The 18,478-nt window shown below is 40.5% G+C and overlaps 1 protein-coding gene across 1 annotated transcript; it reads left to right on the top strand.

The window, feature by feature from the left end:
* The first annotated feature begins 15,540 nt into the window (after positions 1–15,540).
* On the top strand, positions 15,541–18,079 carry LOC114449870 (protein THEM6-like). Its single transcript, XM_028427712.1, has 3 exons — positions 15,541–15,615; positions 16,718–17,227; positions 17,316–18,079. The coding sequence occupies exons 2-3, from the start codon at positions 16,724–16,726 to the stop codon at positions 17,421–17,423; spliced, it is 612 nt and encodes a 203-aa protein (XP_028283513.1). The 5' UTR covers positions 15,541–15,615; positions 16,718–16,723; the 3' UTR covers positions 17,424–18,079.
* Positions 18,080–18,478: the final 399 nt, after the last annotated feature.

Below are 18,478 nucleotides of genomic sequence, written 5' to 3'. Positions count from 1 at the left end.
TTAAAGATAACAAACTGGACTGGACTTCGCTAAATTGTGTTAAACTGTATTATAATATACTCATAACCTATTTAATTTTGATACATCTCTCCAAATCAGGGGAGAAAAATGCCCCACTATGAAAAAACACCGCTGACAGTCCAGGCAACTCTCGCGATATCGCACCTCACCGTAGCAACTACAATGTTTCCCCTGGATACCATAGCCTGGCTAGATGCTAGCACACCTAAACAGTTAAGGTGAGTTTCTCTTTAGAAACAAACTAAGCATTTCATTACGTGGTTTCTTGTTTTACACTTGTAGTTGTACTGCCAGTGTTTGACGCTCCATGAACTCTTCGCTTTGTTTGAAACATTGGACTGAAGTTCTACAGGTGGTTAGCTAGCTAGCTAGCCGTTAGCCTCGTTACAGTTAACTTTTAGCTGCTAAAAGTATTTTTATTTTACTGTTTTACCCCCAGTGTGGATGGAGCAGTTCTGAGTAGAGCTCCAAGAGAGCTCCGATGTTTTTTCTACCAACATTTCAAAGAAATTGGATAGCTATTTTAGAAATATAGCTATTTTATTCAAATAGTGAATATTATGTATGGATATTAACCCGTTTAATCCCACCGGCAACATTTGTTGCCGATCATTTGTTTCAACTTCTGCAAGCTCTAAAAATGTTGTTTTGGCTTTGAGCAGCTAATGCAAGCTTTAAAATGAGAGATAAGATAAGAGACTCTCTCCAGTAAACTGTATCAATTTCATGTAACTAGCCTTAATGGTCACATGACCAAGCCTCTTTGTTTCTTGCCTGCACCTCCTGAGGGGGAGATGTCTGTCTCAAACAAAAAAGGAAGTAATTAAAGTACCTTAATTAACAAATATAAGTGAAATATTTGGTACATATATTTTGTAAAGGGTTGAGTACTGATACATAATGAGAAGTATATGCCTGCATATTTTAATAATTACAAGAGTAAATGTAAGGGCATAAAACATAGTCATAATGTCAAAGGTAGGTGTCAAAGGTCTATCATCTACACGGCTTAAACCTATCACATGTTTTGCATCTTGATGGCTTAAAAGAAGGTGATGTTTCCTACACCTATCTCCTCCATGCTCTGGACACTGTGCTGACACAGCAAACCTTCTTGCCACTTTTTACACTGATGTGCCATCCTGGATGAGCTGCACTACCTGAGCAACTTGTGTGGGTTGTAGACACCACCTCATGCTACCTCTAGGGGTGAGAGCACTGACAAAATGCAAAAGTGATCAAACATCAGACAGAAAGGATGAGAACAGTGTAATGGTCTGTGGTCAGCACCTGCAGAACCTCTCCTTTATAGGGCTTGTCTTGATCATTGCCTCTCATTTCCACCTGTTGTCTGTTCCATTTGCACAACAGCAACTGAAACTGATTCACAATCAGTGTTGCTTCCTAACTGGACAAGCTGATTTCACAGAAGAGTAACTGACGACATTGTGTTCTTTAAGTGCTCCCTTTATTTTTTTGAGCAGTGTATTATACATTATTTTAATGTATATATGTGGAAATTGGTCAAATACTATCATTTGTGAAAGTTTAGACTATGCAGTTTCCCAACTTCAATTTTCACTAACATAACCAACATGAAATCAAAAAAATGTACATATTATGTGTTAGGAATGTCTAAGCAATGAGATTTATGCAGTTATTTTGCTGGGAAAAATTTTGGATTAAACGGGTTAAGGCAAAATAAGTCATCATACACTAAATACTTCATGTATATATACTGAAACAAACAGTAATACTGATTAATAAGAGAGAAATCTTGCAGTGAGAAAGATTAAGATAAAACCTTTATTTGTCCCCCAATGGGGAAATTTCATTATTGTAAGAATCTGTTCCTGATGGTGTGTTGTCATGCTGTTGTATGTTTTCGCAGTTAAATGTCATCTTTTGCCTTAGATTGCTGTTCCTATGGAGTCACCTAATGGAAACCAGCCTTGGTGCCCTGGCCAGTCCCTCTGGAGCTTGATCACTGAGCATGTGTCTTGGTCAGAGCTGTCAAAGATCCGTGCTGCACTGGGCCCTTCCCTGGTTGACATGTATACAGAAGTGCACAACATGGTGAGAGGGTTTTTATAAAGTCTGTTTGATGTCTTCTACAGAACATTCCAGCAAAGGAAGCTTGTCGAGTCATTCATTTTGTTTCACACTCCTTCAAACTGGGTCTATTTCGAGTAGGATTCAAAAATAATATCACCACAGCATCTACAAGAATTTCCTTTTGGCCAGTGTGAAAACAAATTCAGCTTAGTTCAGCATTCCTGGCTGAACAATTTAAGATCCCTGGTTTAAGGTTGTGCGAGGATGTTAGTTGGACTTACATATGTTCATTAATTACTATTCCCAGACTCCATAATAAAAGTGAAATGTGAGTTAACTGGCCCAGCGTCTCAATGAAGTCCAAATGTGAACCAGACAGTCATCATGTTTACTCAAGGCCAGCTCAACTCTGGTCCTGAAGCCCTTTGCATGAAAAGCACTCAGTGGGCAAAATTACCTCACGCAAGACAGACTTGCAGGGTTGATAAGTGGAAAAAATGAAACGGCTCACAGCTCACTAAATAAGCCATTTTAAGGTCAAGGCCCAAAGGAAACATTGAATTTGAAAAAGAAATCATTTAATGAAGCAAAAGTGAAGTGAATCATTGACTCAGTCGATTGTATTCCACTATTTTTCACTATTTAGAATTCAATACAGGTATTTGGTGTGATTTTTTCGAATCAGGGCTTTTTTTTTTTTTACAGCATTTTCAAATACAACTATGTGGGACATGCTGGAACTGGTTGAGAAACTTTATTAGGGGTTTTTACTACAGTTTGGGATTCACAACCTGTTTATGTTTAACTATTGTAAACCCCACAGGCCTGCCAACCAGTCACAAGGTTGGCTAAGACATGCATACCCACAACATAAACCCACCCATATCATGGCCATGCTTACTTTAATGTACTAGTCAAAACTCATAAATCAAAATTGTAATTATATGTTTTATTATTATTATATAGGAAGATATGAAAAATATTTTTTTGTTTAATAAAAAAAGACACTGCAGTACACAGAAAATGCTTCAGCGGTTGACCTTAAGCCAAATGTGAATACACCCGGGCTGCTGATGGAACATTCCTCTGAAGCTGACTTACATAAGAGAGGTCATGCTCGTGTGCATCAGATCAAATCTGTAGTTGTAGATTGTACACACACACAAAGAGTCTCCGTTTCTCACAGGATGCGTATTCTACAACATGAAGTCTCCTTTTTTTCACCATCCACCTCTCCTCCATCTATCGCTTTATCTTTCTGCTTTGCTTTTCTGCTCTCCTACTTGTTTTTTTGTTCCTGTACTGGAATGTCTCCATCTGTAGATCAGCTCTCTCCCCTCGCTGCAGTGCTCCAACACCTGGACATAGTTTGTCTCAGCTCTCAAGCCATGTCATGAAGATGCTGGCTACATATTTACCTTTGTGGCAGATTGCGTGTTCAAAAAACATATGTGATAACTACAACACATCTTTTAATTCTTTCTTTAAGGACTCACATCATTCATGTTACTTTTGGAGTAAAACACAGAAATCCAGCTTCGTTGTTGCAGAATTCTGCAACTCATACTACATGCAGAGTCAGACACACTCCTGTCTGCACACATGCACACACACACTCCACACACACTGAAAGAGGCCTGGTAAGCTTAGTGAGTCAGGGGGTCGGTATAACAGGGTTAAAGAGGCTAATCCTCAACTGTTGATAAGACTGTTAGCAACACATATTCTTTGACTTGACTGTGTGTGCATGTTGGCATTGCATGCCTGTGTGTGTGCACAAGTGTGTATGTGACTTTCCCTGATATTTGTTCACCTACAGTTGAGTGTGTGTGGAGGTTTTAAAGCCTCCAGACGGAAAGAAAGACTTAGGGCTCATAGCTTTAAAAGGTTCCAGGGAAAAAAGTGCCTTATTCAACCCTCAATGCAGGTTTTTCCTCAGTTATTATGTTTACTGTTGGATGGATCACTTCCTTTTCTCCTTTTTTTTCTTTATCTGCCCATCTCTACGGCTTTTTCTTTTCTGCCCATGTCTGTTTCTTTTGCAGCCATGTAATGAATTCCATCCCTCAGCGAGCCACTGTGAAAAGTAATAGTAGAAGTGCAGGACTCCCTCATTCCTCTGTACTGCCATTCCTCTCTCCATCAAGGTCCTTATTGTCTAAGGCGGTTAGATCAGAGGAAATATTACACTCTCTTTTCAAGTCTCCCTGTAAGGCCAGTGTTCTCTGTAGTTCCCTCTTAACTCTCTGTCTCTTTCTCACTAAGCTGGGTGAAAATTAGCTTGTTCAGATCACTGCATTCTAAAACCCAATTTAAATTATTCAGCTTAATAGTTGCTGGTAGTTTTTTAGCTGACATGTTTCAACGGTGCTCCCTGAAATAAATATTGGATTAGATCAACAGCACAAAAAGGAATCCAGCAACTTATAGACTCACAGAAGAAGCTAGTGTGAGTCAAAATGCCCTATGTGTGTGTGTATGATGTGGGAATGCTGGTGTGTAAGTAAAGGCGCACACATGCGAAGAAGAAAGGGTGTGTTAAGTATCCTCCAGTGTGTTCCTTTGAAGTAAAGTCTTTGACAGAAATGATTGGCAGGCAACAGGTGTGGAGGTGTTAATGATATCCAGACTTCATTGAGACACATTACAAAGCTGCCCGGTCCCACAGCACACTGGGATGTCTTATGGCCAGCCTATAAGATCTATAAGAAGTTTTAAATTTGGTGCCCAGTATAAATTGTTCACTTTTTTGTCACTTTGTAACATTGGAAGCCACACTCGATATTTGTCAGGTGTAAGATTGGAAGTTGTTTTGCATTCCATGGCATCCCTTGCCATCTGTGTGGATTGCTCCAGCCTCTCAAATTCCCATTCCTCTCTGCAACCCCTGTCCTGATACTCCCTCTGCTCCTGAGAATCTTTTGTCTCTCTTTGATGCTTGAATGTTCCTAAAGTTCATTTCTTTGAGACTCTTATCGGCCATACACGATGCAGACATGTTCAGGGACCTTCATATTAAAAGAAAGGGAGTCCTTCCTTTATATTTTTGGGCTTATGATTTGATGCTTTGATATTCTAAATAATGATGTCAAAACCTGTCTGCAACCATATATTCATACTCACTGTGGTAATTTTTGCAGGCGGTGATGTGGCACAAGACCTGGCAAGCAGCCCAGCGAGGTGGGCACCACAGCAGCAGGGCAGGGACCCCATTCCCACGTCAGCAGGGCTACCCTTTAGCTGACCCCCCTGCTCTGAAAGAGCTGGTGAGAGCCGAGGTCAAGATGTTACTGCATACTCTCAGAGACAGAGCAAGCAGGGGGGGAAGGTAGGTGCAACTCCTCACATCCCAGTTTGCTGTACATTATTAATCAGTGTGTAAAAACTAGTTGTAAAGCTGCATGTAAAGCAGTGGTTCTAAGGTAAGGATTACTAATAGGATTTTGATGTTACAGTGAATTGTTTACGGATGTATGAAGTCTATTCATTTTTCCCCCATGATCATTGGTCCAAACCAGCAAGCACAACACAACTTTTCGAACTGGGATAGTCAGTTGAGATCATGCGTCATTTTCCCCCTAACAAAGAACACCATAAAATGCTGTATTGTGTTCCCATGTCAGTTACAAATGGGATGGGAAAGCAGAGGAACAAAGGTTTTTGGAGAAGGGATGTTGCAAACTGGTTTGGGAATCGTGCAACAATGGGACAATTATAGGAGGGAGGCATACATTCCTATCTGAATAGCAGAAACACAGATGTTTGTCAAAGCCATATTGGATTAAACATTTGAGCAGCCACACATATTTAATATAAATCTTAAATAAAAACATGTCATAAAACTGTTGCCACTATAATATTGGTTAGTAGCACTGTTATACATACTTACATGACACGTGAGTATGTGTGTATAAGCTAGTACCTCCTAGCAACTAGCTCGCTGCTGCCAGGAATGTTGGCCTGCGACGTCTCTCTGGTTTAACTGAGGCCTTTAAAAAAAAGAACAGCATAACATGCATTGTTCTCTGTTTTTTTGACTAAACATTTATTGCCTGTCAATTTGTGAACTGGCTTTTCATTGTGATTTTCTTTGTGTGTCAATTTGCGGGCAGCAGGCAGCTCGTTTTTCGCTCTGGGTTTTATCCTCAGGCTTCTGTTTTGTACCAATGGTCTAACACATTTAAAAACAAAGAGGAGAGAAGTTTAACCATAGAGTGGTTCTCAAAGATAAGGAGGGCCGCCTCTATAGGAGGCTGCATCATCGAATCCCTCTGAAGGAGAATTCTCAAGGATGCCTGGTTCTGTTCTATGCAATCCTATCGTGATGAGCTCATTCAATTGATTGTTCCATTATGTGAGTCTTGCCTCTCCCATATGAAAGGAGAATGTATCCTTGACTTTGTTATATACCTTAGAATGTACTTGCTAGCTGTGTCTGAGGGACAGAAGCCCTTTGAGATAAATAACACCATCAGCGGGCTGGCTCTCACTGTTACAGCAGTAACTTAGCAGGTTTAGTGATTTTGACCGTTGACATGTTTTACCATGTAGCATGTTGTCATGCTAAAGTTTTCTTACTTTTAAAGTCGGCCTTGTATACCCATCAGAGGGGGTTGCAGGCTGCAATTTATCCTCTAATTGTTGCAGCATTGTTGTTTTTAGTTAAAGTTCCCATATGCTTGCATAGAGTCTACTTCACACATCAAAGGACATAGAAAATGTAACATCAGTGCTGGGTATGACAGCTCGGTTGACAGCTGTTTATTTTGAAATAATCTTACAAGGAGTTTTATCCTGGATGGCAGTAAATTCTGATGTTTAGGCTGACAATCCAGTATCCACAGGCCTGCAGGTCTGATGGTTGTAACAGCACAGTGTCTTATCAAAGTGTCACCGAGTGAGACGCAAACTTACTCTCACACGCATAACCAGCCACTCTTGTAAAGTGCTCCGGCTCGGATGTAAATGGATTATAAAAAGTCCCACTCAGACTAAGAAATGTAGCCCATTGTTACTGGCTGTGTGGAACAGAGCCAAAAGAAAGTATTGGTGCCACACAGACTGTGCCAGCACAAATCGCCTTTTCTCTTTGAAGTCGGCTTCAGTATAGTTGTTGACCTTTTTGCATGGTGCTATGTGTATGTGTGTGTTTCAGGCCTTTGATCATTCAATTAGGCCGAGTCCCAAGTGCATATCAGTTGAATGGCTTTCAGAAGTAAACCCAACACACTTTAAGACTTCCACATTACTGAGTTTGTCACTGTAGTTCCTTTTAATATGTTAAAGATCCAGAATGGGAAACGGGAGCTAAAACATCAAGCAAGATGGAGATCATATTGTTTCTACATCTCATTCTTCCCCAAAGATTATTGGGTGTGGGTTTTGATTTGAAGCTGATTTAGCAGACATAGTATCAAACAGTGTGACATAAGAGTTTTCAGCATGAGTTGCAGACACAGTTGTTCCACCTCTCCTGTGGAACAACTCCTCCTGTGATTTTACTCATATTTTATATCAGGGTGTGGATCAGTGTGTAGCTTGTAAAAGTCAGCTGATTTATCTTATTGGCCTCCTCCTGTGTGGTCCTGATGCTCCTATTCCCCCCCCCCCCCCCCCCCCCCCCCGACACGCTGGCACACACAAACACACACACACAGCTTTTTGTCATTTTCTTAGTGGCTTGAAACAACACATTTCCTCACATGCAAAGACTACACCATTAAGAAGGACAGACCAGTCTCTCGACTAACCTGCTGCAGCATCATAGAAGATCACTCAGACAATATTGTTGCTGTTTATCTTTTCTGTCTTCAAACTAAATTTTTATTTTACTGCAAACAGTATTAATACTTTTCTGTATGGCAAACTTAAGAATACTTCTTAATTTACATTTGGTGATTCTAGTACCGGTACACATTACATTCATAAGGCTCAGGACAAGCATAAAGATCAAGATACAGTTTTAAAAACTGCACACCCAGACCCCAGGAGAGCCTGAACATAATTCCACATCAGGCAAAATGTAACATCAGTGATGCGGTTAAAATAAGAAACACTGAGCTGAAAAATGTTTCAGCACTGCAGAAGACTACATACAGTAAACGGATATACTTGTTGTAACACTCGGCCTTTGTGTCTTGTCATAGTGAGGTAGAGGAGCTCCTTTCGCAGTACAAAGTTGAAACCGTAAACTACGCCCTTAGTCACCGTGACAACCATTACAAAAACTCCACCAACCCTGAAGATATTGATGATGGAAGCAGGTTAGTAACACTGGCAAAACAGAACCTGCAGCACTTGTGATAGTTCAGACTTCATGCGTTAATCCTCTGCTCTTTTCATCTCTGCTCCTTCAGGCCAGGCTCTCGTTGCTCAGCCCAGCGCAGCGCTGAAGGTGAGATCGAAGCAGTGAGAGACAAGCTGAATGTCATGGAGATAGATGATGTGGTCGAACGCCTAAGGTAGGTTGTAAAGAGATTTGGGACCTTTTTTTAACAACAGCTTGTTTTGTGACCCCTTCCAAATCTTTTTTTTATGTAGCTCCATGTAAAAGATTTTAGAGGCCTTAAGGGGCTGTCACAATCAGGCAGCTGGATTCAGCAGCAAAGCCTGCTCTGCACTCAGCTACAAACTGCAGACTGTGAGCGGCTTCCTGGTAAACGTTTAGCAGGTAGAGAGTCTGATGTCTCTGTCAGAAGTTGAAGACAGTTTAATATAAGATAAGTACAGTAAGCAAATGTTTCATAACAATACTATGATACTGCATCAATATTGTGTTCACAACTTGTTTTGGCTGCCCCAAGAGGCAAAAAATAATAAGAATTTTACTGGTTTACTGTTTTGATGCCTTCATATATTCAGGTTTAAATGAGCAGTTTAAATGAGTTTTTATATACAACTTTCACAGTTGTGCAGTTGTGTGACAATGTTTTGCTCTTATGTGTGTTTTAATGCTGTTTCCTGTGTATTGTGTTAAAACAGCTGTAAACTAGCTGTGTATGAAGTCACAACCAGTGTGGCCAACTGTTTCAGCTTAGAGTGCCTGAAGAATGTTTATTTACACGTTGTTTCTTTCCTGTTTGTTTGATGTCACTCCAACCAAACCAAGTTTAAAACATCTGGCAATTATTCTGTTTGTCCTCTACAAATGTAAAAGTCCTAGCTCCTAAACTAAACTAAAGGGAGACTTAATTTCCCCCTTACCCTCCTCTGCGGCTTCTGTCGCTGCGCTGCTTCCTTCACCCTCCATCCTTCCTTTCCTTCCTACATCCCTCACTTTGAGGCCCACAGGGCGGCACAGTCTTTGGACCTACCTTGGAAGAGAGGCTCTCTCCCTCTCTCCCTCTCTCTCACTCTTTTTCTCTCTCCTTCCCCGTCTTTCCCTCTCTCTCCTATTTCCTGACTAGACCAGAACAAAAGGCACCATTGTCAGAAAATGGATCCCAGACCGGTCCAGAGCTGGCAGACGATTCTTTTGCATCTGAAAGAAGTGAATAAAGTCTACCATGGTCATTTAAGCAGCAAAGGAGAAAGTGTAAAGGGAGAGAGGGAGGGAAAAGAAAAATAACTCACTGTTTCCGCTGAACTTTATGAGAAGTGCTGAGGATAAAGTGTTAACCCTTAGCTTATCTATCTTTTAATCTGTTTAGGTCTGTCCTAATGGCAGAATGGGAGGCATTGACAAGTCTGATAAATCAAATAAAGGTAAGCAGCTGAATACAGCTATTACATATCTGTGTACACTATACAATGTGACCTTGCTTGCATATATATATATATATATGTATTATTTTTTCCAAAGTTTGAGTTTTGTAAAGTTTGCCCTAACTCTTCTTTTGACACTGCAACTCTGCCAAGGAATACACTTGCACAAACACACACACACATGCACAGGAAGCCTGCAGAGCTTCAGTCTAAACCAGTGTTCTTTTTTTCCATCTGCCTGGCCAAGAGCTGCTGCAGTGCTGACTAAGATCGATCTCCTCCCAATCACTCAAAGGACATACAGAGTAATTTAAAAACAGACAAAAGGCAAAAAGCCCCACATGAACTGGGTCTACAGTCTGCACTGTTTGACATGATGTGAGAGACTGAGAATGAGTTTAACCAGATGTAAGACTCTTCTGCAGACCAGATGTGGAATTATCTCTCTGTGCCCTCTGTGTCTACGGCTGTTGTAACATGATTGACCATCATTTTACTTAAAGGGTGAAAAAATAGGAAATCTGAGCAGACAACAGCCTCTTAGAGTCAGCAGTGCATGTACTATTAGACCACACAGTTGATATTATTGGTATCATCATAGTCCCATTGGAAATATAATAAAAGCAGCACAAGTAGTATCTGTGGAAAACCTCCATCAGGCAATTTACTGTCAGCAAATTAGAACTGTGTGTAGGAAAATGTAGAGGGGGCATTTTACAGAAAGTCTCCAGGCCCAAAGGTGTGTTTAAGACAGTGTGTTAAGCTAATAGCAGAGACTTCTCTTTGCCTTGAAAGCCACTTAATGTAAAGGTTGTTCACAGTATGGTTCTGCATGTAAGTGTCATCAATTCCTTTAAGGCTCCTGAGTCTCCTGAAGCAAGTGGTTGCTGTCTGCTGAGCATTAGTGTGCACTTTAATTACCATAATGCTAAATGCAGCCTTGTTGTACAGTGCAAGTGCCTTGCTTTGTAGAAAGAGGTACTCTAATCATCCGTCAAGACTTTGTGTTCATTAAAGCCATGAGACACTGTCTTAACACAAGGCACAGAAGAGGTGACGGAAGTATCCACACTCAAGATGCAGTTTAAGTGTCCTCTTATTCAACACCAATACATGTGACACGTCTGATTTACTATTCAGTGCAGTTAAGCTAAATAGTCTTAAGCAGTTATTAAACAGGGTTTATGCAGCATGATTTAATTGTCTTTTAAAAGCTACATGCAGCTGCTAATCATAAATTGTTTTTAAACACAGCTATAATGACTCATTTTCTCTTAGCAGGAGGGAGACTTTTATAGTGACCAAAAAAAACAACTCTTAACGACAGTGGTTACAAGCAGCTCACACACACCTCTACGGACTTTTGTCTGAGTGTGTGTTGACTGTAAAGTCAGTGGAGCAAGAAAATTGTAGCGTGCCATCACCCTGAAGCTGTGGAAAGTCCAAGTAGGAAATATTCTGCAGTCTAAACGAAGGACTGCAGCTTTACACATTAATGGGAGCAATATTCTCTGAACCAGAGGAAAGGACACTCTGCTGTGGTTAGCATCACCATGACCCTCTTCTCTGCTTACTTGAGGTTAAAACCACACAGAGTAGTATATAGTTTCTGTGTGCCTGGCTGCAGTTTCCCACTGGTTCATTTAAGCTGTCGTTCATCATATCAGGTCCCTCTCAGTGCAGCCTCTGACACACGGCCATGAGCAGTGCGTCAGTCATCTCTAACTAATCACTGTAGTTCAGGAGGTGTCTGTTAAACAGGCAGGCAGCCTTTAGATTTTTGTGTAAACCATGTAAAATGGATGGCCACTACTTAAATTTGCTGGAATAATACTTACAGCTTTTTTTATATAGACACATAATTCTCCTTTGATATTTTAAATTGCTAATTTATTTCAAACTCCACTGGCCTGTGCACACACTCCATGAATCAGGTTGTAGCAACTGCTGGGTAAAAATGCATAGTGCGTAGACAGCGTTTCAATGAGGATTTAGCCACCTGTGTGCCATCAGACAAACATGTTAATTTTGAAGATTAGAGCTACAATTTGCTTAAATTTGTTTAAATTAACAAGTTGATTATTGTGAGTCAGTGAGCCAGTGGGAGATGGTGAAACTGGGAGTGTTGGCAGGTGTGGACCATAGACTCTAAATCAAGATGGATGCAGATTTCATAATGTTACCTATAGATTTTGAAGCTCTTTAAGGGCACCCAACCATTAATTTTGCAGTAAAGAGCATTTGAGATGCGTAAATATTGACTTGCCATTTGTAATATATATGGCCTGTCATAATCATTTATTTTAATTATCTTTTTGATCATTCATACTGGACATAGATAGACTAATATTGATCGGGTCATGAGTGAGACCACCCTTGAATACTGTGAGTGGTGGTCACAGCAGCTGCTGCTCGAATTGGCATCAGCAGGACTAGACTCATGCAGCGATTCACCTCCCACCCACCAGCCTGTACAGCACATCAAAACATTGAACTCACAGTAGAAAAAAAGGCAGTTACAGCATTGTGATGCATTTCCATCATTCATTATGCAAACACTGACAGGTCATACTGTTATGGATGTTTCAGTGTAAACTTGAAGATGTTGGCTTCTACATTGTGGCGCTCATGCTGCTAAATAAAACATCTAAACGATCCATAAAAGCAGCTTAGAGAAGGTTTACACTGGCTGACCAGGTAGATCAAACCTGACAGAACCAGCACAAACAGATGATGAAAGATGGCAGCCATACTGGCTTCTGTTGGATTTTGTGGCAGGATTAGTGATCCTTCTGAGGGAGATGCTGCAGAGGTGGATCTGGATTCTCATGCATCAGAATAATCCCCACAACATACACTTTCCCTAAAATATCATGAAGCCTGCACCATGGTAATGGGTTCAAACCCCACATGGACCACAAAGCCTATTTTCAGTGTGTGTGTGTGCAGCAAAGTTGCTTTAGATCTCAGTCACTTCTCTGTCTGCAGCTCTGAAAGACAACACTAGGAGGTTAGAAACCCACTGGGAGAACAGACCCAAGTATGTGTTTTAGCTGTCAGTCTCCAGCCTTGTGGGTATGTTTGGGTATGTGTGTGCGTACATGTGTGTAATGGACTGTGTAGTCTGTGGTCACTTATAAAGACTCTCATTAGCATTAGTACTGGTGTAAAATGAGGAGAGCAGTCTGCCAGTCACTCATAGCAAACACATGACGACTCACTTTGCAATCAGGTCTTTTTGGTTTTGCAACCACACACACACACACATACATAGTGCTATAGTTTTCATAGCCAAATTATTATGGAACACTGCTGCTCAGTCGTTTAGTGGTCTCTTTTACACACACACTCACACATTCCTTTCTACTTTCTCCCTATGTTATTTTTATCCCTTTTCCTTGTTCCTTTGCTATTTCCATGTTTAATACTTTCACCTCCTGTTTTCCATTATGTCCCAGTTAGTAGTATTTACACAAAGGGAAATAACTGCATGGTTAACCCAGGTCTCTTTTTCTGTGGTTTGTAATTCTTGCAGGGGAACATTAAGGGAAAGCATCAGCGTGTGGGTGAGTCTGATAAACCCGAACCTTCACTCACAGGTGAGTCCAACTTTTGGCATTTGCTGCCATCTGGTGGCACAAGCATGCAGTGTGTGTGTGTGTGTGTGTGTGTGTGTGTGTGTGTGTGTGTGTGTGACAAAAATCCTCTACTCATTTAAAATTTAACTGAAACGTTTTTATTTAAAATGTGTGCAGAGCTCAGAGAGCTCAGAGAAGCTGTACAAATGGACTTGGAGCTCTACCCAGCCTCACTTGATGCCTCGTCTCTTCTGCCTGAGAAGGCATTGAAACACAGGTTAGTATGATGTTTTATATTAATTCTATTTGAGATGTTCTGGTACAAGTTATGCCTTTGTGACAGGGACAGGTGTGGCTTGAGTCATTGTATTATCTGATGGATCTGTCCTCTTTTTGATAATGCAATATTTAAGGAACTCAACATGACTCCAATATAAACAAAATTTGTTTAACAACATTGTCAAACATGGATGTGACTCTCCTTGTGATTCCTTTTCCTGCAGATCGTCAAGAGAGATTCAGAGTCTACTAGCTTCCCCCCTTTCTCCAAAATTAAGACCACATCCACCTACTCCTCTGTGCCATCCCAAACCCAGACCTCCATCTGGATCTCCTCTCACCAAGACCTCACTATCCAGGACTTCTAGTCTGCGTAGAATCAAATCACCACTCAATAATTCAAGCGAAACACGAGCCTGCAACACCACTAACACCTCTGAGCATTCAAACAGCCAGAATGCGGTTATAAACCACAACAGTCCTTCTCCAAAGCAAGATGGCGTCCACCACAGGAACTCAACTTCTGGCTTACCCATTGTTAAAACCCATCTATTACCACAGCACAGTCTGAGCAGAGAGGACAGTTTGTTACCAAAGATGAGAGAAAAAAGGAAAAAAGGAGAGAAAAAGCAGCCCTGCCTGCTCCTCAAGACAAATTTACACCCCCCTCTCACCTGCACAGTCATCTCTCAGAAGCAGGTAGCAGCACTACCTGCTCTGTCCCTGCAACAAACAGATCAGGGACACAAAATAGGCAACAGAATAGCAGCTGTGGAAGGAGTTTAGAGTCAGTTAAGGTGAATAATGAGGGAAAGACAAATACTTCTGGTTAAGTTAAGTCATATTTGAAACTGGGAGTCCTCATGCACAACATGTCAGTACAAAGAGTAACAGTGGGGATGATAGACCTGTAAAGTCCTGCTCCTTGCATACTCAGGTACCATCTGCATGGATCAATGGTCAACTTCTTACTTCTCCTAAAAATCCACATGGGGGAGCCACCAGTCTGCACAAAGGTGTCCAAGACTCCCAAACGGAGCCTCGAATTCTCAGTAGGTTTTATCAGCCAGTCCCCCCTGCAAGCAGTGTTGGGAAGAATACTTTTAAAAAGTATTCAGTTACTGAACACAGATTACATGCCCTAAAGCTTTCTGTCCAGTTTGCCGACATGAACCAAAAACTTTAGCTTTGATCAAAGATGTTGTATTGACAGTAAGAGCTCTCACTCCTGACTATTCACCGTCATACACACGTATATGACCACACAACAAGACCAGCGATAAGGAGTCAGACATCTGCTATGAACAAGATCTTTGTTGTAAGAAGACGATGATTTTTTACGTCCAGCACAGTGAATAAACATGTGAAAGTACCGTTGCGTAATCCACTGATTTCAACAATATTACTTGCTCATATCTGTAACCACTTATATTTAAAACCTTTATGTGTATTTCAATTTTTAAAAAACGTTGTGCTGCATATATACTTAATTTTATTATATATTATATTTGATTATTGTTTTTTACATATCCAGTTTAACATGTTTATTACAGATTTGAAGTAATTGCACTGTACTTCTTACAGTAAACCTGAGGTCAGTCATCACCACACGCCTTATCGAAGCCAATATGGAATGACTGAACAACCAATCATCGCTGCCCACTCTCCCCTACGTCATTTAAGGAAGACAGGAAGCGAATCACCGTTGCCGTCAAATTAAATGCCCCTCCGTGTAAAAAAAATATATAAAAAACGTGTTATGGCACCGAGGTTCTTCTTTGAAAATTGGAATGTCTTTATATGCGTGTTGTATAATTTTTGAGGGTTTACACTTGCTTAATGGTTGCACAGTAGACGCGCCGCCTTCTGCGTGCTTTTATTTTGAAAGCCGGAACAGGAAGTACTTTACAGATAGCGTAAAACTTTCTGCTGTCGACTCTGCAAATTTTGAGTAGAAACGGGAGGACGCCGACAGTAGGTGGGTCTAATCTGCATGTGTAAAGTAGTTATTTGTAACCTATCTGTTTTAATGTTGTATTTTAAGTTTGCTGGTACCACGAGAACCTAAAGCTACGGTTGTAGCTACAGGTGTTTTTATATCAGACCTAGAAACATTAATGGTAACGTTAGCTTAAATTTAAAATCTCTTGGCTAAAAACTCTCTTATATACCACTACCCTCATTATATAGAAGTATTCAGATTAAATGCTGTGATTTATTGTCTTCTTATGTTTGCTGTCATGGCATTTATTATTTATTTTTAGATCTGCTTATTCAGCAGTATTCCGTCTTAATATCAATAACCACACAGCGTCTACAACAACTGTACAAGTCTACATGCAAACAAACCGTGTAAATGTGTTGACAACGCGTGAGTATGTGCAGAGGTTGCCTGTCTTTCTTGCAAAACCCGTTTTCACAGGTGAAATCACTGACACTCACTTTGACAGAGCAGAGTGACAATGGATCTGATGTCTGCAGATATATTTAATATATGGGAGAATGTAAAGTGGGCGCACTGTAATAATCTTAAACTGGCATTATCTTTCAGGCTCTTAAGCAGATTCAGATTTATTCTAATACACCAATCACAACATTCCTTAGTAAGTATAATACAATTTATTCAGACACCCATCAGCCACAGCATTAAAGTAAAACTATGTTGTTAATCTGACGTGGGATATATTGGGGAGAAAGTGAACAAAACAACTGGATCTCCAACATAACAGGTTTTCTAGGCTGGTCTGGTATTCAGTGGTTGGTGCCTACAAAAACTGGTTCAGTAACAGACAGCCTGAACCAGCTACAGGGTCAGTGAGGCAGGTGTGTCCCATTCCAAAAGGAGGTCTGAAAAACCTTAATGTTGAGTATGATAGAAAGAGATGGCATCATTGTGGGTAGAAGATAAAGAAACTGATGCACCTAAAACATGCAGGAGTACAAACACCCTGGATAATTCACTGTAGGTCTGAACCCACTGTTTTCTAAATCTTAAAAAAGGTTTACAAGTATGAATTCAGTTTGATTTTACTTATGTTTTCATGGCCACAAACCAAATAATCCCAATGTCCTGTCTGTAGAGAGAGATGTGGTGGTTGTTGTGGGTGCTCGTCATCTTGCTGGCTCTCTTCTCCTGTCTGGATGTGTGGTACTTCCTGCGGGTGGTGGCGGTGGTCCTGCGGGCCTGGTTCCAGCCTCCTGTGTGGGATGTCACAGCAGAGCAGATCACAACAGGTCGTGTCACCCCACGTGACATCGACATGTGCCACATGAACAATGCTCGTTACCTGCGGGAGTGTGACTTTGCCCGCTTTTCTCTATACACACGTAATGGTGTATTCAAAGCAACGCGAGCCCTCGGAGCTTCGATGGTGGTTGGTGCCACTACCATTCGTTACCGCAGGGCTCTCTACATAGGAGAAGGTTATGAGCTGCGGAGTCGTATTGTCACTTGGGATGAGAAAGCCTTTTTCCTGGAGCAGAGATTTGTGTCAACAAAGGATGGATTGGTGTGTGCTGTCATGTACTGCAAGCAGAGTGTCATACGCAGCAGCCCAGACAAGATCATGCAGCACCTGTGTAAAAGGAAGGTAAGTATGCTTTAGGTTGTCTCAACACAGATATATATATTGCATATGATGACTGAAGCATACTAAGATTCTGGTTTTCTCCTTGCAGGTCGAGTGCCCTGAGTTTCCAGAGGATCTTCAGCACTGGGTAAACTTTATTTCTGCCAGCAGTCAGGCCCTCAGAGCTGAGAGTGGTCTGGAGGAGAAGAACAAATAAAGCACTGCCTGGGAAGCTTTTTTTGTAAACCTGCCAGATTATCAGCCCAGGAACCAAGTATTCTGAGAGAGATATTTTTTTTCTCTTAATGACTACTTGACATAAACACACTAGTGCCTACACTTTGTTAAACAAGCTTTACTTTATCCTAGAATGTACAGCTGTGGAACACTGGATTAACAGCACACTTCTTTGTTATAAGGGATTGTGTAAATTATATCATCTTGTATTGTGGCAGCAATAAAACAAACTGAGGAGTTTTGAGGAGTTTTTGTGTATGTAAGTGAACATGAAACTGGGAAAACAGTGCACTCTGCTGGATAAACTGTGTGATGACAACACTCTTTAAAAAATATGTTGATGAAGATTCTCAGTCATCCAGGTCATCATACGTAGAGAAGATTGAAGCAAGGCGTCTGAACTTTAAAAAATAGTTTCACACTAACACCAATGAATTAATGATAAGTCAATATTTTACATCACTATACCATATATCAGCTGCTCAGTGAACTCCTTGGTTGAGGTTATTAGATGCACATAAACCAAAAATGTACCTTAGTGCTTTCTTATGTAATTTCATTGTTGCTGTTTCTTTTTTTTCTGATGTAAGGTGACCTCAAGTGCCACCAAATAAAATTACATTATTATCATTATTATAAATGCTCACAAATTCTTTACAGAAATATGAGTGGTAGTTTTATTCTTTTCGTTCTTATTGTGTTATTTCCTGCAAACACATAAGTCATTTATTCTACATTAGTACATTACATTGTACAAAAAAAACAAGTCATATATTACTTCACAGATACAGATACATGGGAAGCTTCAGTTTAGAGTGAATCTAGTTAATTTTTAATGGCACTAGTATAGATGACACAGTAACAGTCCAATCAGAATATTATTTGTCTTTTTAGTTTAGATTCTGGTTGGAAAAGTAACAATCAGATACATAAAGTCACAATTGCTTATTAATATCACATTAGTTAAAATACATTTTGAAATATATATTAAAATCCACTAAAAGGAATAATACACAATGCAGGAAACAGTATAGA

The sequence above is a fragment of the Parambassis ranga genome, chromosome 17, assembly GCF_900634625.1.
Source record: "Parambassis ranga chromosome 17, fParRan2.1, whole genome shotgun sequence".
Classification (NCBI taxonomy): domain Eukaryota; kingdom Metazoa; phylum Chordata; class Actinopteri; family Ambassidae; genus Parambassis; species Parambassis ranga.
The sequence above is the reverse complement of the archived record's forward strand: the minus strand, read 5'-3'. Positions and strand labels throughout refer to the sequence as shown.

Excerpts from the sequence above, each read along its gene's own strand:
- LOC114449870 (XM_028427712.1), top strand. The coding sequence starts at position 16,724 with ATGTGGTGGTTGTTGTGGGTGCTCGTCATCTTGCTGGCTCTCTTCTCC. Across the intron at positions 17,228-17,315 it reads AGCACCTGTGTAAAAGGAAG|GTCGAGTGCCCTGAGTTTCC; the intron begins GTAAGTATGCTT and ends TTCTCCTTGCAG.